The sequence below is a fragment of the Anser brachyrhynchus genome, assembly GCF_964034855.1.
Source record: "Anser brachyrhynchus genome assembly, chromosome: 3".
Taxonomy (NCBI): domain Eukaryota; kingdom Metazoa; phylum Chordata; class Aves; order Anseriformes; family Anatidae; genus Anser; species Anser brachyrhynchus.
Genome location: NC_137696.1, coordinates 57,758,972 through 57,783,168, shown reverse-complemented (window position 1 = coordinate 57,783,168; position 24,197 = coordinate 57,758,972). Strand labels below are relative to the sequence as shown.

The 24,197-nt window shown below is 38.1% G+C and overlaps 1 protein-coding gene across 7 annotated transcripts in view; it reads right to left on the bottom strand.

The window, feature by feature from the left end:
* Positions 1-23,157, bottom strand: part of ESR1 (estrogen receptor 1) — a 188,778-nt gene extending 165,621 nt beyond the window's left edge. For 4 of the 7 annotated variants that reach the window (XM_080588005.1, XM_080587999.1, XM_080588007.1 and 1 more), the window contains exon 1: positions 551-624. In XM_080588005.1, coding sequence (XP_080444131.1) covers positions 551-575 — 25 coding nt within the window. In that variant the 5' untranslated portion in view covers positions 576-624. Of the gene's footprint in view, positions 1-550; positions 1,039-21,475; positions 21,554-23,007 lie in introns of those variants that run through there. The other 3 variants (XM_080588001.1, XM_080588002.1, XM_080588000.1) reach the window with 3 other exon arrangements.
* Between the last annotated feature and the right edge of the window lie 1,040 nt (positions 23,158-24,197).

Genomic DNA, 24,197 nt, shown 5'->3' with positions numbered 1-24,197 from the left:
CATAAGCTCCCCAGAAAATGATACAATGCCTTGTGTACCTGACTGCCCTTTAATTGAATTAAATCCTTTCACTAAGTACCAGCCAACTTGCCAAGACGTGACCGTGTGATTTCAGATCATTTTGTTTACTATTTTCCTTCCACCAAAATAATCAATTGTGGCTGGCGAGGGCGAATCACTTCATTCTTTCAGAACTGCAGATTGGGATTTTTGACCCTACCTAAAGCACAAATTAAATAAAATACTACTACACTTGCAATATTCCCTATTCAACTTAAAATGAACTTTAGGCAGTGCTTGGAATGCATTTCTTTTGTTTTATGTTGCTTTTTTAGGCTTCTCAACTACATTGCAGGATACAGGAAAAAAAGGAACATAGTAAGAAAAAGTAACGTTAGGCAAAGAGGAAAAAAAAGTCAAAACCAAACAACTTCTAAGCATTTCCATAGACATCACTAGGTGTGCCCCGCAAAGTTTTGGGTAAAAGCAGCGTTTAAAAGTGGGTGTGAGCGACAGAAACTGGCAGAAGCTAGGAGTTTTTGTCACTTACATTTATCCCAGAAGGTTGTTGCCATTACTTCGGCAGCGCTCTCACTGGCTGGGAGGATCACGTGACATGGGGAACTAAAATAGAAAAGTCTCAGTAGCGAGGAAACTGAACCAGAAGCACATTTGCAAGAAAACACGTATCACGAGCATAATAACACCCCCTTAGCAGTGAAAGGTGATAAATTTAGAAGGAAACCTATCCTGTATTCAAAACACACTGCCTTGCACAGTGCAGCCTGGCATCAGTCCCCAGTTCGACATACGGGAAGTGTTTTCTGCTATAAATCTCAGTCCATGTCTATACATAGCTAAATCTGGTAACTGCTCTAATAAATCTCAACAAATTACCAAACCCTAAAAGAAAATCTGATCTATTAAATTTAAAAATAAACTTCCAGTGCTGGAACATTTTCGTCTTCAGGCTGAGGTTTTTACAGTTGTTTGTGTCTACAAGAGAAGCAATTTTTTTAAAAGCATATGCTCTTAAGGTAATTGGGAGAGCTGTAAACATGTTGGAAGATTGCTTTCGATTCTTTTATAAGTAATATGGTCGCAGAGCTATAAACTACTAAAGCATGGACCATAAACCTGCAAATTCTAAATAAAGAGAAGGCTTGAGTAATCCAAGACAAAGGCTGCACAGATGAATTAGTGACCAAATGCAGGTTCTATACAATGATATAATATTATTCTGGTTTCAAGTTTGCTTTTTAATCGTCACCATCAGAATAGCAGCTCTTTCCATTTCTCCATTTCATAAACCTCTAGAAAAAAGTTCCAGCACAACCTGTTTGGATTACAGGAAATACATATTACCTTTTGCACAGTTAACTTTTTCACCATTTACTGTTTTGTTTTAAATCAGATTATTCCTGTTTTATATAATGTCAAGCATTCCTTGTTTCTAACGCATGTCAGGACAGTTAGCGTAGAAGGAGACTTTACGAAAAGATGCAAACAGCAACATGAAGGAGACAGCGATCAAGGAAAAGAGAAATGTGTTGTACATATTAACAGGACAAGGGCAGGAAATAATTTATTGCTCTACTCCCTAAAGTCAATCTTGCTGTTATAAGACAAAATATTGTAATGACCACCCTTTGAAAGAAAATGGCTTGCAAGGGCTGTTAAATTAAAACAGAAGTAGAGAACACAATGCAAAGCCCGTCATAGCAGACTCCCACTGTGCAATAAAAATGGAAATAATACAGAGAGGAAACAATAAACCAAATTATTCTCCTTGTATTGAAATAATACAAAGATAATTCTTCTTAATAGTAAAATCTCAAATTAAATTCCCCCCCCAAATTATACTTTTTTATCAACCTACATACACACACACACACACACATATATATATACAAAATCAGAGAATATTTTCAATCCAGACCGAAACTTCGAAACCACATAACCAAGATCTATTTTATTCTACAGCATACCCCAAGACTTACACTGAATATTTCACAGAGTACTGAATATTTCACAGAGTATTTTCACAGAGGTACTAGTTCATGTACGATAGAGTAACACTAAAATGTTGCTCTTATGTTCCCTGATTCTATTGAAAGTTGTGAAAGGAAACATGAACATTGACTCAGAGTCAATAGACGAAGCACAACAGAACAACATACCTAAGCTGTTGCCATTGATTAATTACTAAATCTGAAAGATTCAGAGCTTATTTTTTCCTTGAAAAAAAAATACATTTTGAAGCCTGTAGTACATATTGGTGTGCACATAGACCCAGGTATTCTACCAGGTACACATTATTTTTATTACTGTGTTCTCAGGAAAAGCTTTGCATGACTTTAATTGTGCCATTAAGAAGATAACGTGGCAGAACTGAACGCACTGGAAGGTTTCTATTGATTGCAATAACAGAAGTGTTGGGATACTGGAATTAATACAGTAAACAGTGGATTCTGCCATAGATCTTAAAAAATGACTCAAAAAAATGGTTTGTTGTATACTCTTCACTGATTTAAGAGGCCTGGATGAAAAATTATCTTAAGTCAATTTTAAAAGTAATAATGGCACGCTATAACATATTTTAGAGAAAGTCTAGATAAGCACTAATACCCTTCTCAGGGTATTGTTGCAGTGCATCCCAAACACATTGCAAATCATCTCAGCAACACCTTTGTTGTCAAACACATACCTTGTTTTACATCTTTTATTTTAGATATTTTCTCACATTTCACTTTTCAACTTGAAAGATGCAAAACATATGGAGGAGGAAATGCAACAGCATTCCACCATAGATAATTTAATGGACAGAAATATATGCAAAACAAACCTACAGGCAAAGGTAATGAATCAAGGGCTAAAGGAATGCCAAAGTAGGGAAAGAAATACACCCTTGTGGGGGGAAAAGCATGACAAGGAAGAAGTACATCATCTCCAGAATAAAGAGCCTTAGGTGAAAAACCAAAAGAGTGTCAGTAAATCTTGGAGCCTAATACAAAGTGGGCAAAACCAGGAACAGAGCAGAGTATCTTTTTGTACAGCTGGAACCATGGCACCAGGTCTGGTATTCCACATGCCTCCTTCCCCTGCTTTTATTAATATGGATGTATATAGGCAGTAATGAATTGCTAATTTAGGCATTCATCAAAGGAGCAATTTGACAAAGACAGCATTTCAATACTCAATCCACTTATTTACTCAGGTACTGTCCAATACATATCTATTACTTTATAACATTTCTATTGAAAGTATGATAGAGATGAACACATTTGGCGGTCTCATACTTGACCTGCCTTGACAGCACATTCTGATTTTCCAAAAATCAGTTCATAGCTAAAGAATACAGTTGCAAGTAGAGTGCAGACAAGTTTTACTGACTTAAATTGGTAGAAACATGCATCTGTATTCTTCCTTCTTGTTAGACCTAACTTTGGTCTTGAGCCAGGAGAAAACAAGTAATCTTCTTCAAGCTCGGGGTTCACTTATGCCCAGAGGCATGACTAGCTTGAACCTGTTACATGAGAGTCTCTTTATAAATTAATAGAATAATTAGCAAGCAAAACAGCAAGGACAGCAGTCTATTCCACATCTGTTTTAAAACACACTATTTTGTCCATTTTTTCACAATACTAATATACCCTCAAACAAGTTTTCTTCACCAGCACCAAATTTTAATCTTACTGCTATTGCGAAGTTCCAATATGTTCTAAAAGTGCAGTTTTCAGTAAAATTTATGTGAATTTTCAGCAAAAAATGTACACAATTTGATTTACATGTTCATATACTTCCTTACGCACTTAGATTATTTCCAAAACAGGAGTAAATTATATCACTCTTACAATCTCTCTTCTGTATCTGTAATCCACAACCATTTGAACTAACTCTAGTAATCCTGGGGCTAAAATTGGCCTTTAAGAGCATAAATATAAGCCTCCGCAACAGATGGCCCCCTAATTTATTTCAACTCACCACACACATCCCTGCAAATTTACTAATATCTAGTGATAAATCTGTTCAAAGCACTAACATACATATTGTACACACAAGCTGTTCTCCTGGAAAACACAATCCTCATGTAAGATATTTAAACACATTTAATGACCTTCTATAATTGAGGATATCAAGTAGTGGTACAAAGCTAAAAGATCATATCCCCTGACTCCTAGAAAAAAATAAAATCCAAACAGTTTTAATTGAATAACAAAATCTAATCCTCCTACTCTAAGGATGACTGCTTTGACTAAAGACTTTTTTTTCTTGTTTAAAATTAATTCTAAATTCTCATCCCTAGCAAATAAAACAACCCCTAATAGAAACACAAACACTAATTGAGAAATTTTGTGCTGCAAGTGAGAAGAGCATGGAAATACAAGGCATTTCGTAATCTGTTCACATACAAAATACTTCATGCATCTGAGACAACGGCTTTGCCACCAGCTTTCAGATATCATTCTCAATAAACAATTCTGTTTTTTGCAGTCTTTACTTCTGCTAAGAGAAATAGCAGAAAGCAGAGGAATGTCAGGTTATATAGCTTTATCTGACATGTGCTGTCTCAGCCATCAGTATGTCACAACTACTATCTATTCCACCAATTTATTGCAAAGTCTTGAGACAAAAAATTCATATTATTTTTGCAGACTGCTACTAGGATATTTTTCAATTTAAACAAATTAAGCAAAATAAAATGATACATATGCTATAAGTGGTTTAAATGAGATTTTAATTTGGGGTTATTCTGATACTATGCAATTCTGTGAGGCATTTTGCTAGAGTAACAAAATGCAAATTAAGTCTCTTTTATAAGGAAAGTCGTCATCTAGTTCTGTACTGTCACCTAATATTACTAGTCAATTTAAATTCCATGCAGCTGGAATTTATCCTTTACTACAATACCAAAAATGTATGTTCAGAAAAACATTATTGTAAGAGTATGCACCATGCAACTACACAACTAGGAGTCTACTCAGTGATCAATAGCACTGAAACTGAAAAAAATTTACAGTAAACCTCAGGCTGCAACAGACTTTTTCAAATAAAATATCTTTGTGATTGAATTAGGTTCTTCCTAGATGACCATCAAATATGTTATTTTGGACTCATATTTCCGATATGTCATTCAATAACAAACTCATTGTCATCACTATCACCATCTGTTCAAGAAAGCTCAGGATTTATATGAACAAATTAATTCCTAGAAACATAATATTAGAAATGGTTTAAATCAAAAAGTTAAACAAACTATCTTTCTTGTTACAGCTGTAGAACATTAAGATTGACAAAGTCCATTCAAGTCAAGACAGATTCCCTTTTCCCTTATTGGGCTCGAGAGTATCCAGAAACACTACACAAATATACATATATATATATATATATTTGTCCCCTATATATATAACTAAGATCATGGGGGCCTAATAGCAAATCAGAAATACATACTGGCTTTAACAATGGTATCTGACCTAGGTGAATCTACTGTATGGACTTCACATCTGAAGTGTCCAGCTACAGAGTATTTTTTTCTTTAAAACAAGACTACTTCAAACCAGAATCAATTTAATTGTCTCCCAAGGGGATATGATTAGACATTAACTGTGGAAATTTTTCCTGGCATTGAACTGATATCCCAGGAAATACAACCCTATTTGATTTAGCAAATCTAGAAATTATTTTACAATTTCCATTTTATAATGTAAAAATCCTAGGGGTCGACACAGTTAAAAGACACTAGTGATTTTCCTTTTTTTTTTTTTTTTTGTACTTCAACATCTGAGAATGCAATCAGACACAGATGAAATAGATCTATTTCCATAAAGATATAAACATACAATCTTTTGAAGGAATACAGGAGAGAAAGTCTACAAAGCTGAGCAACCGAAAATATTACAGTGTAAACATACATTACAGAACCAAGCTAGGGAATCTGTAACATTCTCAAAATAAGTTATAGCAAGGAATGCTTTTATTTCTATGAAATACTCAAAATAAATTTGAGAAAGTGGTAAAAACAAACAAGCAAAAAAAAAATGCCTTCCATTTCATGAGTAAAGACCAGTTTAAAATTTGAATACAAAGATGATCTGTCTTCATTAAATTTTATACTACCCTTGTGTACATGTATCTTTCTAATATCAGGATCTACCTAGTCAAGAAGCCAAGAAGTTGAAACCTGCATTGCTGACCTCCGGCCAAAAACTGATGTAATGAGTAACAGGCTAGGAATAAATCAAGGAGGCCATTTCTGCTGTTTCAAACCTACATGGTACTATGGGCCATCTCTAATCAAAAGAAACATTTTCAGAGGTCAGACTGGTAAATACAATAAAGGAATTGTCAGACATTAAAGAACATATATTACAAGTGCATATGTATGGTTGGATAAAAAAATATTGGAAGAGAAAATGTAAGGACAGAAATTAATATATGCAGATAAAGGTTCACAGGGATGTATTAAAAAGACACAGTTTTCTGTCAGTCATTATGTTTGCTATATTATTACCTGTGCAAATTTTCCTGATGATTACTACAGCTGTAGAGACATGCTTGAAGAAGTACTATTCAGGTCAGGTGCTGATAAAAGGACAGGCACAGCAACAAAGACATTTAGCACAAATTACAAAATCTGCTTTGGGGGTCTGGATACACACTAAATATTTAAGAACAAGTAGGTTGCATGTTGCCATGACTGCACGTAGTCAAGCAGTTTAAAGTTACCTAACAACATAGTCTGCAATCCCAAATTTCAGTACATTGTAGATGTATCCTAAGCAATCTACTCACTCACACGCAGTGTCCAACTTTAGTGAAGAACTTGAGGAGCTTTACAGAAAGATCCTATAGAAAACGCAATATATATGACTGTACTGTGATTTTCTAAGATCTATCAGAGAGACTAAACAAAACCAATTTGCAAAGATTATGACTGGTGCGGATTAGATCGTAATCTTCTACCTTCCTCAGAAATATGGTAGGCAAAATGTATGTGAAGACCTTTTTTTTTTTTTATCTCTGACAATAATATACAGTGAACAAAAACATTTTCCCTCTAATTTTCTAACAAGAAAGGAAGAAAGAAAGGAAAAAAGTTGTCTGTTCTTAGGGATCAAGTACAGGACATTTCAGTCCAAAAGGTGATTGGTTTGGAAAGTAATAAGAAAATGTTAGAAAGATAAGAGATTTAATAGCATCTTAATTTGAGCAGGCATCAGAATTGCCAGTTAAACAATACTGATACTAATCTACACAAGCCAGTGAATTAATAAAGGAAAACTAAATTTTGTTTTCACATAATCGTTTTCAGTTGAAACTTAAATAAAGATCAAATTTGATTACCTACAACTTTATATTGGTAGCATAATTTAATAACAGTGATAGTTTAAATTTTGTGGCTACTTCTTGAAAAAAGTGTAGTGAAGTCAAGGGAAAACAGAACTGTACAAGTATATCTCTTTTTATGATTTGCTGTGAGATGGAGTTGAGCAAGAAAAGAAGAGGGAAGATCAAGAGAGATGAAAAAGGGATGGACTACATGCTTGGTAGGAAAAGTTAAAAGAAAAGCAAAAGAAATTCCCTTCTCTCCTTTGCCTTCACTTTTCCAACTTTTCCTTTAGTTATGAACACATGAAAGCACTGAAAATGTGTGAGAAAAAGCTACAGATCGTCAACAACATTTTGTTGGACATAAAGGAAGTGGTTAGTGTCAAATATTTTAAACAGGAAAACTTACTGTTTAAATATCATTAACAAAATGTAAAATGAAAGCTGGTTTACTATCAAAACATCAAAATATTTTATCATGCAAATAACAAAGTTTCTTTTTTTTCCATAATGCTTTTTCAAGTTTTCATTTTAACTGGAAAAAATGGTGGAACTGGGATGAATTTTTAAAATATTTCTTGAGAAGCCAAATGAACTTTTTTTCCAAGAATTTCATCCTTCTCCTAATGTACCAGCTAGCTCATTCTAGGTACAGTGGGACTGCAGATCCTTGCAGAAGTTGGTCATCTCACAGTCTGAAAACAAACACAAACCACTCAGAAATAAAACAGCACATCAGCAGTAAAGCACACAACTTAGACTGCATATTTAGAAAAGGGGAATTGTCACTACTCATTGACGTCAACAGGTAGGTCAAAAGGAGTTTCTGTTATTGTTATAATTATTTTACTTCACCTCATGGAATCAATATTTTGAGGACAAGATCTATTTAAAAAGACAGATAGTTTCACCTTCCAAAAGAATATGATCAAAATAAATACACCAACACATTTTGTAACCTCCAACACGTAACATAATCTTCAACATTTAGCAGAAGAAGCTTAGGTTTTAATTATTTTGACTGTCACAGAATGACACGCATTTATAAAACATGTATTTACCTGTTGATGGGTTGTGCAGGAGTCCCCAGCTTCTTTTCTTTCTTTCCCAGTATTCCTGGTAGTGCTCACCAGCTCCTCTGCCCTCATAGTCAGGGCAGGATGTGCACAGTGGCCAGGTCACCCAACCAGATGGAATTGTCCTCATCTACCTGGGCCATTTGATATTCCAGCTGAGGCTGAGTTTTCAACAGCAGCCCATACCTCCTTCCTTGGCATAGAGGGTTGTACTGACTCTACCACTCAAGAACCATATAATTTTCAGCCCTATTGTTATTATATCATGGAATTGGGTTATTAAAGGAAAAGGAAGAGTCTGCAGACAAAGAACAGTAAGAAGACTGATGGAGAAAAATGTGGTGCCTAGATTTTCAGTGGAGGAACCGAGTAAACAGTGAAAAGGGAAAGCTCCCCTCCCTCTCTTTTTTCTCATCTCCTTCCAGAACTTCATTCACATTTGTTGAATCTAAACTTGACCAGCTGATACATTGCTTTTGCCTCTCACTAATTACTTATGGACTCTTCAGAAGGATGGATGAGCTCTGATGCACGCTGGCACAGGTGTTACAGTACACAGACTAATTCCACAACTTGCCATGCAAACCGACCAGAAAAACTCTACCTCGCTACTAAAAGCAGAGATTTCTATGACTACTGTGAGGAAAACTATAACAGAGGAAATATATGCTATCAGCCAGAAACACAGCTGAGGCAACAACTACTCTCCTAAATGGGATGAGGAGTCAAATGGGCATAGATAGCCAGAAACCAGTAGACATCTGTATTTGTGAATCTTCAGTACGCATAGCATTGCCAGCTTCATCTGCTCCCCATCTGTTTAGTAAGACAGGCTACTAGGAACATAAAGCTCAAAATCTCTACCTTTATCTTCCACAGTACCAGTGCTCTGTGCTCTGGACATCAGTATCTGAACCTTTGGGGCAGAAGCAAGAAAAGCTAAATGTACAAGAGATGAAGTTCCTGTGCAGCCAATCTAAGACAGCAGAATAAACTCCTAAAAAAGACTACGCTCTCATTGCTCAAGCCAGACTCTCTTTGTGATGATTAAATCTGACCGGTATACTGGCAGTCAGATGATGCCATGAAATCGTTCTACCACACCTTTCCTCTTGACAGACTGAAACTATGTAGTTCATCTTCCCTTTGATTGCCAACTGCTGAGCTTGCCCCATATACACCTTCTTGCCTGGTTCCCAAGAAAGCAGGCTTCCAGTTGGACACCAGTGATGTGCCTTGCCATTGCAACCCTCACAAGTAAGTCACCTCCAGAAGCACTGCTGGAGAGAAAATCTTGTTCATTGTACTTAGGGAAATTAAGGCAATAGGGCATAGATAGGGTAAGCCATGCTGTGTCAACTTGCCCAGCAGCAAGTTTCCAACACTGTCCAGAGGTCTAGGGAAGAGAAAAAAAAGGTAAGCAACCATGGCATTTCTCCCCACACTTGCCCAGTTTCCAGCTATTTTCATTTATGGAGACTTCCTGAGCCAGATGCAGCTTCTGTAAACCACATACAAAACGTGTGTATGCCGTCAGGAAGGTTATTTGAGGAAAAAGAACAGGAATCCAAGGACTTCCCTCTCAGCTGTAGCTTAACATGCTGTATTTTCAGTAAACACATTCTTGAGAAAAATCTACAAAAAGCCAAAATCTAACAGAGAAACATGGAAGATAAATAAAACAAGGATCTTCTGTCCTGTTCTCAATCCCATTTGCAGAACAATTTAATACAAATTATCTATCAGCAAATTTATCCTTAAAGGCACTTTTTATATTTTAATACATCTTTGTATTTTAACACATATTTATATTTTAATACTTTTTTTTGCAGTTGCTGTTAACAATGGAAGAAAAGTCTAACACCTCCAGATATACAAGATGGGAATTTAGAAAAAGAACTGGCTATAGTTTTTAATGTTAATCTTAAAAAAAAAAAAAAAAAAAACATAAAAATATGAATAGAAAAAAATATATATGTTGACAAATTTACAGGGACATGCACACAGATTTTTAAACTTGTGGGACTGTGCACTCTTCAAGCAGTAGGAAGAAGTCACTGTGAAGAAGCAGTGAATGTTTCTTTAACATGCAAGCCAAGAACATTCTTTGAATCTTGAGCATCTAAGTAGGGGTATTGCTCCTGGAAAAGAAAGCAATCCTTCTTCTTCATTTGTACTTCTGTGTCTGAAGTAAAAGTGAATTGAAGGAAAAGAAAAAAAAAAAAAAAAAAAGCGTAGTAGTCTTATTAAGTTCTAATAGTTTAATTCACACTACCTCAGCATAATAGCCACCTTACTCCAGTTTATTACAAATCTCTGTCCAAGTAGCAGTCGCAACGGGCTGCTGAGTGATAAACTGACACAGTGAAGCACAATTCAGGTGTATTTACTCAATCAACAACCATCCTGACTCACTTATCTTTACACAGCAATCTACCAGAGGCAGTTAATCCTTTGATGGCATGCCACCTCAACCATCACACTGACCATTCACTCAAATCTTTGAGAAAAAAAAAAAAAAATCTGTTATTTGCTTTTAACACCTAGCCTCATAGCAAAATTGCCTGAAAGCTTCTCAGAAACATGGGCAACAGAGCTCTGCAAACACAAGTATAAACGTAGTCAGATGTGCAGGGGGAGGGAGGAGAAAGAAAGGGTTAAGGCAAAGGGGGAGAAGCTGAGGTAGATCCCTAATAACCAGACTTGCTGGCCTGTGATTGCCAAAATAGTGAGGTGAGCCTGGAGAGCTGCAAGAACTTCCTCCAGCAGTAGCCCCTGTCCACTCACTCATTTGCTCCTTGTGGGTGGCAGTAGCAGCTCCTGCACTTGCAGGGCTCTGGCACGGGCAGAGCTAGCAGTATGGCTGCAGGTCACCACCAAAACCTACAGCTAAACTCAACATAAAAGGTAGGAAAAGCCCAACAATTAAATTCACAGGAAATTTAAGGAGAAACAGAAAAGGGAACTGTTAAGTCAGCCCTCATGGGAAGATAGGAAATTTTAGAAGTACAGCCTCATCGGTTATAGTCAGGTGTAGAGCCTATTGGAGCTGCATTTACTGGGACATAAACTCAGAACTGCTCTCTTATTTATTCACACAGGTTTACTCTACAGACCAGCCAGATGCCCAGCCTTATGGTCTAGATTGTTACATACAGAATTTGGAAATATTGTCTTTGAAATCTCACTTACTGGAGCACCAGGCTCTTTCTCCAATACTATCATAGTTTATATAGCACACAGGCCAAAGAGCAAGATGAATGCACTCAGCAAGCACAGTTAGACGATGTAACTCTGTCCTTATGCCCTGCTTGTTTCACGTCAAGCATATTTCTTACCTTAAACTGCTACTTCAAACAAACACCACATTCTTCCTGTTCCCAATTATTTATTCTGCCAATTCTAAGTATCCAAAAGCCAGGTCTTATTTCAAAAACAGCATGATCTGTGTTGGGGATTTATTTTTTTTTACTTCATATTTTTACCTTTTGGGAAAAAATTTCCAAATTTCTTTGCAGCTGTGAGGAGCAGAAACTCATCTTAAACGAACAGGGAGCGTAATGTGATCTTTTTTAAGATAACTCTTTTTTTCATCATTAAAAAAATCCCCATATTGTGGAACCTGCAATAAAATCATGAGGTAGCTCATAAAAGAGCACACTCCATGTCTGCCCCATGCCAGAAGTCCTATCTCACAGAATCACAGAATCATTTAGGTTGGAAGAGACCTCCATGATCACCTAGTCCAACCCATGACCTAACACTAACAAGTCCTCCATTAAACCATATCACTAAGCTCTACACCTACCTCCCCACCTCACTACAGCCTCCTTTAAGGTACCTGTAGAGAGCAATGATGTCTCCCCCAAGCCTCCTCCAGACTAAACAACCCCTCAGCCGCTCCTCACAGGACTTGTGTTCCAGGCCCTTCACCAGCTTCGTAGCCCTTCTCTGGGCATACTCCAGGGCCTCAATGTCCTTCTTGTAGTGAGGGGCCCAAAACTGAACACAGTACTTGAGGTGCAGCCTCACCTGAGACAAGTACAGGGTGACAATCACTTCCCTAGTCCTGCTGGCCACACTGTTTCTGATACAAGATACCTCTGCCAGGCAGCTTTCCAGCCACTCATCTCCCAGCCTGTAGCGCTGCTTGGGGTTGTTGTGCCCCAGGTGCAGGACCCGGCACTTGGCCTTGTTGAACCTCATACAGTTGGCCTCAACCCGTAGGTCCAGCCTACCCAGATCTTCCTGCAGAGCCTTCCTACCATGAAGCACAATTCCCTTGTGCTTCCCACAACCATTCCTCCCTTCTAGTCCCTCTGCCCCACAGCCTCCCATCTCAGGCTCATTCCCAAACTGCATTCCTCAAACTCCTCATCTACTCACTTTGCTCTTCCTCACCTTTCCAATACTGCCTTTTTGTTTCCTTCCACCACATACCCTCGCTCAGTTTTATCTCCAGAGCTATCAGCCTGGCGAAGGTGCTAGTTTCTGCTCACCCCACACCACCCCGGCCTGAGCGGCCTCCTCCCTGCTCCGAGGCTCCTGTGGAAGAGGGAGCAAAGCAAACCCAGCCAGCCCTTGCCCTCTGCCTCTGGGCCCCCAAGCCTGCCCAACTCCTCCCTGACCAGCGCTCCCAGGCAGTTTGTACACCCCTGGCAGGTCCTCCAGGCCAGACCCCTAGCGACCATAATGCCCACCATATGTCTGGACCATGCAGACAGCACATCAGTGCTCATTTTGCTGGCACATCTAGGCTAACGTCCCAGAGGAGAGGGCATTTCGAGGTAGATCCCAAGGCAGTGCTTCTCTGGATTTCAGCGGGAGCAAGGAATTCCTTCTGCATGGGGGGATTCCCTCAAAGCACAAAACTTCATCTAGCTGACAATCTGGTAAGTGCACTGTACAATCCTGTATCACAGCCTGGATAAAATTAGGGATTAACTTAAATTTAATCAATCGATTTGTATTAATTTAAATTTATTTTTAATTAAAGTATTTAATATTGATTAGCAATTCAGAGTTAGACTGCACATCAACAAGGATGTCCAAACCCAAGCTGATATCCATGCCTGAGCAATAAGAAAGATGTGTTGTCCAAAGTGATCAAAAGAGGAATCAAACGTGACGCGTGGAGAAGGAAGAGGAAAGGGAAGAAGGAGAATTAAAAGAGTTCTGGTTTAGCTCTGTTTACTTTGAGCTGATGGTCAAACATGAATGAGAAATGTGCCAAGATTTTGGACTAAGCGGAAAGGAGAAAGAGCTGAAAGGAAAAAAAAAAAAAAATCAGTGCTCTGGGCTACTCCCCTTCCTTCCAGTCCCACATTTGTCACTCCAAAATAGTGACAAAGAGGAAAGAATTAATTGCATAGGCAGGAAGGTGCAGACAAGCTCTAACAAAGTTGAATGGTACAGGAGAAAATGTATGGGTTATTGCCAGAATTAAGGACTTATATAAATATATTTAGATTTTATCCAAATGTAGACCCATTGTTAACTGGAGAAGATAACATTGATAATTAGGAAGAAAAGAACATCTCAGGAAAAGAAGCAGAATGATGTATTTGCATCACAGGTAAGAAGAAACAATTTTCAAATCCACTAGTAACTGAGGAAAATGTTAATCAACAACTATTAGAGATAAACACTTAATGGTGTGTACCCCCAGTCACAGTTTCACCAGCAGAGACGTCTTTGGCCTGCTAATCTTGCAGCAATGCAGTTCCAGAAGACTTTCTTGGCACTTTTCTGAAAATTTCCAGTGTTCTGTGCACGTCAGTCTGATCTGATCACACTTATTTGTCAGAGATGGGGAGGTAAATCTGAAATCTCAGAGGATAAAATTTGCAGAGGATTCGAAATCTGGTTCTCATACACGGATTTTGATCACTTCATAGATATTAGTACTTTTGGCTTATTGAAAGCAAATGCAAAGTACTAAGGAATGTCGGTCACCTGTGATGGAACAGGGGGCTTGATCCTGTAAAATAATGTCTCTGATGAGTTTCAAGCTGCTCTGCATAACTTCTGTCACCCGACATACTTAAAGGCCTGGTATTAAGCAATGCAGTATTCTTGCCAAGCTTGCTCTTCGGTTCAGCCAGTCTGACCAACATGAAGACAATACATCTGTTTCTGGCCTGCTAGTTACAATAAGGGATAATGACTCTCTATCCAGCACCCAGCATAAGAGCTGAGGCTGCAGCAATGAGCTGCGTTGATCCTAAAACTAGCACTGGATCTCAGCTTCCCCAAGACTTCAGAAACATTTATTTTCAAGGACTGCAGACTCCTTGGTCCCCTGGCTGGACAATTAGAAAGGAAGTAGGAGTTAAGTGGAAATTTTATAACATCTGTACAAGAGTACAGACAATGAACCCCACAGTAAATTCTGAGAACTATCTTGTAGAGAAGAGCTGCCAATCTTTTCAAAAAGTTATTAATATCTAGGGAGATACTGGAGGAAAGGATAAAAAGAAGTAAAGTACTCCTTTCCAGAAAAAGAAGAAAAGCAAGAGAGTGTTTCTGGTAATTTTCCTGTAAGTTTATCTTTATTGTTCAACAAGGAATGGAACAAATACTAAAAAAAAAATTTACTGGCTAGCAGTAAGTTTGTGTGAATCAATCAGTATTAAATTATAAAAGAAAAAGCTTGCCAGAAATCCATGACTCTTTCAAAAAAATATGTAAAATTATATAATTAGTGAAAGGAGTGAATATATTAGCATGTGACAGTACAAACAGTGCTAGACATATGAAAATAATGACTTAAAAAAATTCCAGCTGACCGGAATAGCAACACTGCAAAATTAAGTGGTTATCTATAGTTACACTGTTATGGCCATTCAACATTTGCAAAGGATAAAGAACACAATCTCTAATAGGGTAAGTTTTAAGACATGGCTTACTTAACATCCATGAGATGGAGAAAATAGCATAGTTGTTTAATTATTTCATTAGTGTCCTTCTGTTCTCATAAAATAATTCTTTTTCTTTAAACCCTGGGCAAATCAACATAACTCAATCAGATGTTGCAGTTTTCCCACTGTGTAGTGCTGTTCCTCTTTGGATCCACAAACCATGCACTAACCTCCTGATGTACCAACATTTTACAGGCAAAATGTCTTGAATTCTGCAGTCACAACCAGACTTCGGTTTAGAGATGAATCAACCCAGCTTGCCTATGATTGCCACCTGCTCACCACAAGCTCTGTGAATATTTCCAGGAGAAAATAAGGGTGAAGGAGGCAATAAAACCAAGACAGCATCCTGTGCTGCCTCTGGAGGGGACAGCAGGTGCATCAGGCACTTGCTGTGCACTGAGAGGCACAGGAGGAGGGAGGAACCAGCCACTCAGGTGTAATGAGAATGCCTTGCTGAGTACTGCTTCTGGATCATCTGAATGATGTCTGCTGAAAGTCCATGCTGCTATGACACCTATAAGAAATTAGATAACCTAAGAAGAGCTAGATTGAGAAGCTGATAGTAAAGAGAAGCTGTCACTGCATGTGTTCACTGCCTTCTCCTCAGCTCAAGCGTCACTTCTTCTGAACTGTGAGCTTGTGAGGGGAAGGATGTGATCTTTTGAAACCTGTAGCAAGAGACTGAAGAAATGTTGTTCTATCTTGCAATGGGACAGTACTCTCTTAAGAGCTTTGGGACATCGAGATATATGGATTTGAGGGGGACATTTCTGCCATAAGGATATTGACAAGGAAAATTCTCTAGTAGAATTAAAAAAACTGTTGGCAGGGGTGATCTGTCAGGAAAGACATAAAAAGTCATAAAATCTACTTTGGCTAAGTGATTTTTAAGACCACTTCAATGGTCTGCATGAATTTAAAAGTTGCCAAGGAAGAAGAATATACATTTAATATGGTAGAAAGAATCATACATATAAAGGGTGGATTGAAATTATAAAGAAAAGGTAGGAGTAATCTTTATGAATTAATGCAATATTCCCAACTCTAAAGAAGTCTTCCAAAGCGCTCATCAGCTAATGTCCTGGGATTTCCAAATCTTGAGCATGCCAGACACTTGAAAACAATCAAACCTCTGGAAAATATGCCCAGAGATACCAAAAGCAATTTGAAATAGATTTTCATGTCTTAACTTCTTGTTTTGTTCAAAACACAACTACATTACTCCTTAACCAAATGGTGGCCTAGGAACCTATTTTTATTGTAAATTTAAATAGTTTGAATCCTGTTATAGAAAGGATTAGAACATAATTCACTCTGCAGCTCTGGAGAGCAGCTTTGCTGCTTCTAGGACCTTGCATTCTAAATTTGAAAGCTCCCACAGCTTCCATATAACCAGGAACAATCTTCCTCTTATCTGATTGCTGAGAATAGCCATCCCAGGTTCTGTCTTCTGTCCTGAAATTAAAAATACACCCTTTTCCACAAATTCTGTCTGAATATTCTACCATGTGCTGTATGACAGGCCCAATCTGTTAGTCCTTTATGCCAGACAGAGAAAAAGTTGCTCCTTTGAACGATTTACTACCCTCTGTGTTTTCACTGACACAATAATTACTTTCTCTGCATTTTTTTTAAGACTCTTTGTAGGCAACTCCCCCATACCCATGAACAAGCTTAACGAGTGCTTTAAAGTGCTATCTGTTTTCCAGAGTCTGAAACACAGATGTCTCTTTTTGGTAATGTTGCAAGCCATTGACCTCAATGCAAATTTGATGTGTTCCATTGGTGCACTATTCAGACATGATTTGCTATGTAAAGGGTTGGGGTTTTTTAATTATTATTATTCCTTTATTTTTTTAGAAACTAGTTTCAATTCCCAGCCTTCATTTAGGGAGTTTATCTTGATATTGTTCCACTTTTCAGCAACTGATTTATACACAAAGATACAGCCACTATGCCAAATTATAAAATGCATTAACCAGCAAAGAGGAAAACATTCATTTAAATTTTCTTTTCAAATTTGAATCTTTCTGAATTTTCTAATTCATGCTTAATCTACTTTACCTAGCTAGCCTCTCTTTGCTATTCCATCTGAATTTTGCAGACAAAATTTGGGTGAACACATTAGGGCCTACATCTGTAGGAAAAAAAAAAAAAAGCCTTTTCATCTTTCAAACTTTTGGCAAAAATGTAATGCTGTTGGGAAACTGCTTTGGTTTTTGGTAGCAGGACAGCATTAGAATTAGTCCATTGGTTCAGAGAGTTCATCCATTTCTTTTAGTGCCTGATCTCCAGCACTGGTCAGAAGCAGATGCTCAGGGAACAAGCAGGTATGACACTCCTGAATACATTACTACCCTCCAGCTCTTCTCTCAGTGTATTCCCTGAAATTGATCTGGTTTATCCATTTACTAACATTGAGTGAACTCTTTTCCGTGTATTTATCCACACTTATGTAAACTATCACACGTGAATTATCAATAATATCCTTTGACATGAATTTCCAAAATCTACTGCATGAAAAACATCTCCTTCTGTTTGTTTTGAACCTGGCTTCTACTAGCTTCAGTGTACTGAAAGGCATGATGAACAGAAACACAACTCACAACTTTGCAGATTTCTATCAAATACTCCCCAAATCATCTATTTTCAGAGTCCTAGCCTACTTAACCATTCCCCATTTTACCTCAGAGCATGAACAAAACTGACAAATCTGTGACTCTTAAGAGACACTGCTAACAAATTTCCTCCCAGGTGCTTAATTCTGTGTTTTTACAAAAGAACTGTTAACAAAAGATGATTTTTAATAGTCAGACTTGTTTGTTCTGCAGTGCCTTTTATTTAGAACATTGTCAAGGGGAAGATATTCGTTTCTACATTCTATATTCATTTTAGATTAAAAGAAACCAGGCCATGAAGGTATAAGTTATAGATACAATCGAATCAAATGCACAAACACAATACAGAGAATATTTGGCTAGGCAGTAAAAGCATCCCATGTATTCGTAGGAGCCATTAATTTGCTGCATTTGGCACAGATGGATTCTTGCACAGAGAATTAATTTCACCTAATTTCAAGAAAAATGCAAACAAATCAGAATCCAAAGGACTGTAATAGTATTAGAGGATTTAAACAGAAGAGGTGATGAAAAGATAAAGAAGGCTGTACTGATTGGGTTTCTTTTCTCTGAAGAAGTGGAGGCTGGGGACAAACATGATAATGATCTTACAACAGGTAACAGTGCTGTAAGGAGGGCAGTAATCGATAGTTTACCACGGCCACCATGAGAAGCAAAATTTGTGAGACGAGTTACACATTACAAAAAGCTTTCTAATGGTCAGAGGAAGAAAATGCCAAAATAGTCTATCTAAAGAGATCTGGAATCTCCTCCCCAGAGGGCTTTTAATATCTTCCAGGGTGGCATGTTTGATCCTTCCTCAGTCTATGCAGATAAGTGATCTAAAATCCCTGTCAGCTCTGCACTCCTATGGTTTCCCATTGATGTAACATGTGGCTTTAATGGGACACAGCTGCCTAAAAGCATTTTATGAGTTCTGGTAGCTAGCCAAAGGACCAATATATGGACCTGCAAATAACAGGAATAGGACACAAGAGCTATTGTTCCCAGTCATATGGTTTTATTTGAATGTTACTTGGTTTGAAAAAATCAAATCTTGCCTATTCAGTTTTTGCTGATTCAGTCTGTTTAAGGCATACAAAGTGGGAAAATCACATAATTGATGCTCTTATTCTGAATTCAAAATTTCCAAATTGCTAACAGTATCAAGGGGCTCTCAGCACAATGCAAACAGAATTTGTTCTTAGGAATAGGCCTAACTGCATTTTGGTTCCAATTAAAACATATTTTTGGCTTCTTACTGCTTACCATTACAATTACTATGACCTAATGGGAACTCAAGCTTTAGCATAATCTCCAAAATCATAACCATTCTGTTTCTTCATAAATTATAAAATCACACACCTTCCAATTGTTTGTGGCAGAATTTGCTCTGATTTCACAGGCAGAAGGATATAAGCATGGGCTGCTGCATCTAATGAAAGCAAGGTTCATCGTTAAGGCCTTCTCATGACAACTCAGAGACAGTAAGTGTGAAAAAGTCTTTTTCTCACTAGACACTAACAGATGACTACAGGAAAATAGCACACTGCTGCTCTTTAATTTGGTGATGCTACTTTATTCTTGATATTCCTGTCTCATTTCAGCTTCCGATATAATTAATGAAAAGAGGTAGGTCTTAAACTACAGAGTAAACTCAATCCATTGAGCAGACAAAAAGATACCATTTCTAACAAGCGCCTAAGTTAGACTGCTCTAATTTATAAGCATAAACCTTCTCCTTAGGGTGCAAGCTGCCAGTCTGAGGTAAAGAATATTATAATACGTGAGAATTTTGCTCTACCAGGGAGCTCATCTGCTGATTAAGCAGGCAAAATGTTCTAATAGAAACAGATGCAAAACACCCCATAACAAAAAATAGGAATAGAAGTCTAGGTAAACATTTGCAAAAAGTTAGATACACTAAGTGATTCATTCTTCCAAGCAGATTCAAGAAGTAAAAAAAATAAAGTAAAATAAAACTATATATACACCTGCCAATACTGTAAGAAGAAAAAATAAAAAAAAAAAAATCAGACATCATGATAATAATTCAAACTCACCCAGTATCTATAACACAGCTCTTAAACTTATTTAAGTAGTGTGTACAGTGACAGTCTAGCGACTGCCCAATTCATGCTTAGGTGCTCGCCCACTGTCCCCGACTCTGCATGCTTACTATATCATTGCTAGACTCTCTTGTGGAGAAAACCAAACCCTTTCCACCAAGAGAAGAATTAAAAGAACATTTTTAGGGTCACAAAGTCAGGCACTCTAAGGTAAAGGCATGCCAAAGCTTAAAACAGTTGTCCTTATTGTTTCCATTTGTACATCTGCATTGCCACTTCACTGCATGTCTTAACATGAATTTCTTTTTTTCTCTTGGTTCCAACTGATTAGCTCGGTTTTTTAAATTATTACTTTCAGAATTTGTTCTAATGTCTGGCATACTGTTCAGGTCAGAACAAGAGGCTTTTTGTCACTTTCACCCCCCTCTGCCTGTTATAAATATAGATAATACAGGTGTTGTACTCGGTAATTCCCTAGTGAAATTATCACCCAGCATGAAATATTTATCAAAATAGTTTGCTTTTGACCTTACAATAATGTTGAAAGAAGCTTGAGCTTTTGAGACTATTCAATTCCCCTGTTTTACGTATGTGTTAGGCAATGAGAAATATTTTCAGGCTGTAGACAAGTCCAAAATTAAAGCTGCACAAGATGTTTTATCTCTGGAATCTAGTCACTGAGTTATTGATACTGCAAAACTCCTAAAGTATTTAAAGTAGACGTTGTGTGCAAGTTTCTTGGTTTGAAAAACAAACATTCTTCCTTTCTCAAAAATTCAATTATGTGCTGCCTTCTGACAGTCTCACTTACTGTGAAGAACTAAGGTCCATCACAAAAACCTCTGCTGTCACTTCTCTTCATAGAATCACAGAATGGCTCACGACCTTAAACATCACCTAGTTCCATCCCCCCTGCCGTAGGGAGGGATGCCACTCACTATTTTACAGCCTCTCTCATGCTGGTACTTCCTCACAGGTAATTCTTCCAATTTTGTCTTTCTTACCCAGTTTTGGTCTTTACTCCCCAGCTTTCTGACCTCCTTATAGGCACTAGAGGGAAACATCTTTTCCACCTTTCCAGTTCCTCCTGCAGGAAGCTCCTGTTTAGGCTGCACAGCCCATCCTTTTCCCCTGCCAGACCTATTTATTCTGTACAAGCCTTAAAATATAAATCCTCACTTTTCCTCGGGCTATCTACCCCTTAACTCCTTTCGTCATCCTAACCTCTTTGTCCAGCCCATCCTGACTTCTTACCCAGAAAAGTAAACCCGATGTCTAGTTTCCACTCCCACATACGCCTCCAGTCCCTGTATTTCATCGTCTTCTACAAATAGATCCAATGTCTCAGTCTATTGCCTTGATCCCTGGCCCAAGGTCAGGCTCTCCTCCATTATTCTTTTCAACTTTAGGCAGCTTCCTCCTAAATAATGCATAGATAATGCAGAGAAGGAACCCCATACCGATGAGCCAGTGAAGCCAGCAGCGCTCCAGGATCTTCAGTTACAGCAGAGGTCTGCTCAGCCCGGCACCGTCCCAGCCTGGGCACGCAGAGATAAACGTTAGGGAATAAAGCTGAAAACATCCAGCAAATATGAGCATTTTTAAACGATGTTTTATTTAAACAGCTTACCATTTTGCCAGATTTGGGTTGATTTCACAGAGATAGGTCACCATTTAGCCAATGGCCATTTCTTTTCCAGGTGTCAAGCCTCCACTCAAAGCACAGACAGAGTCATGCAAGAAAGCTTTCCTTTAGTTAGGGCCAAGCAGAACTTGAAAATACCTTCGCCAGCACACACAGTATATGTGCAAAACTCCGTTAGGGTCCACGTTTTCTATACTAACACAAAGCCTACACTAGCTCTCACTCCACTTGTGCAATCATGAAACTATGACCTGCAGATCAACGGTCCCACAGCTACATTTGGAGTCCCACAAAGAAGAGATTATCCCTGCAAAACTATTTGCATTTCAAAATATATATATGTAGTTGGGGGCGGACTACTTCCAATTCATTTTTAAAATGAAGTATTTGGGATATAATTTTGCTAAAAGACCTGTGTCGGTCATGCAGACCAGCATAAGGAGAAGTCAGATTTCAACTCAGACAGTTATAGTTCGACTACAATATAAGCATCTGAAAACAAAGACCATAGTGGGAAGTGTCAGGCAACTTTAATCATAGGTGGGGCTGATATAACCACTTTATCACAGGGAAACACACTACATATGCAGGGAGATCAGCCGTAAAATAACCTCCTTCCCGTTATTACCCTGCAGATCCAGTAGCTCCCACACTTCAAGCCACTTGAATTTTGGCAGCCTGGTGACTAACAGCCAGAAGCACAATTTCAAGCTGATGATAAAACACTAACCTCACAAAACAACTCGTAACGGCTTTTCCAGCTTGTGATTTTCAATGGGCGAAATTAACAGCGGTTGTACGCTTGCCGCTACATTAAATGGTCTAAGTCATCCGCAATTTCTGGAAATTTCTTCAAACCTAAAACCTGTAGCTAATAGTTATTTTCTTGAACTGACACTGATATACTCAATAAACACACTTCAAATCTATGCAACAGTTATTATGTATTACCAAAGGGAAGGTTGTCTCCTATGTACTTTCCCAACCCAGTGCACAGTCTGTAAGACTGCTATGATGCCAATGGGTATTTCTGCAACATGGAACTTCACAGGGAGATGAATACAATATATTTTGCTTGGAGTACAGTACAGAAGCTGTCATTGCTGCTTTGGGAGAAGGGCACTCTACATCCTACTGATTACTGCTCCAGAAGCCAATTTTGGCAAAATCAGGCTCAGACAGAGTCCTGTGCTCATAGTCTAGAACACAAATGCATAATAGGTGCAGCACAGAGAAACGTACATCAACCCACTGTACATATAAATATAGACATGCAATTAAGTCACAACAGATATGAATCAGAAACAACAAAACAGAAACAACAGCAAAAAAAAACAGATTACCTACTTTGACAGATTCATACCAGCAGTCTTCTCATTTTAAAGCAAAAAAACAGGAGAGAGAATATTCAAATTTCTTGCCCATTTGGGTGGCTTCTTTGCACATGTTCCTGAATTTTCAGCTATGATGAGATCTGCTCATTGGCAGTCACCAAGAGGCTGATATGACCATGAAATGAGGAAACACAGGGAATGAAAAATAAGGTGCTAGCACCACCATTTGCTGAGGGCTGGAAAAACTAGCAGAAACTTTAAGAGACTACAAAGACCTGTTTCTATAACACAGGCTGCTTTTAACTCTCTTACCATTGCTGTTATGTGAGATGCTTGATCAAAACATGCTGTCAGCATTAATTATTTGCCAGGAAAATCTTAATGAAGTCTAGATGATAATTTTTATTTCCAGCGCTATAAATCTGCATGTGTAGACACAGTTTCGTACAAGGGTTGTTTGGGGTTTTTTTTAAGTGTTATTTGAGTTAAACAAAAATATTACTGAGAGCTAACCATATACTGACAGTGAACATACAGCAGCTGGCTGAGGCGAACTGAAACAGCTTAAGAGAGTTACTATGCCCCTGGAAGACATATTTTACTGCTGTTCCCTGCCATCCTGACATGAAGAAATTGGGGGGGAGGGTTCTGCCAAGATCCCCTGGCAGGGGTGACTTGTGCCAGCAGAGCCCTTCCCCTCCGTCACATGGTGCTTCCATGTCGGCCTCCTGCTTCCGGGAGCAGCTTAGGTTCGCTTCTAAGGAGGAGGAGGCCTGCAAAGGAGGAAAGCAGTACGAGTCTTATTTAAGCAGTCTGAAGGAGCACGGCCTGATTTTAAAAGACACTTGCTAAGAAGCAGATCACAACACCTGTATTGCTCAGTACACACGTGATTCCCAGACTTGATGTGGGCTTTTAAAATCAAATTTGCTTCTTCCTTCTGTGCTGTCTGCTAGCTTAATTTTGCTCCTCTTGAGCAACAGACACTTACTTGTGACAAAAATCAAATGAATTCATGACAAGGGATGCACTAAATTTTTTATTTTTTTCAAAAAAAATCTATACTGTGGAGGGGAAATGTTTTAATGTGGGATAAAAACTACAATTACTAGTTTTCAGAAAATTGACAGAAGCATCTCTATTGCACTAACACACTGATAAGCATTTTTGTTATCAAGACATTGCTACTGGCCCAAAAGACCT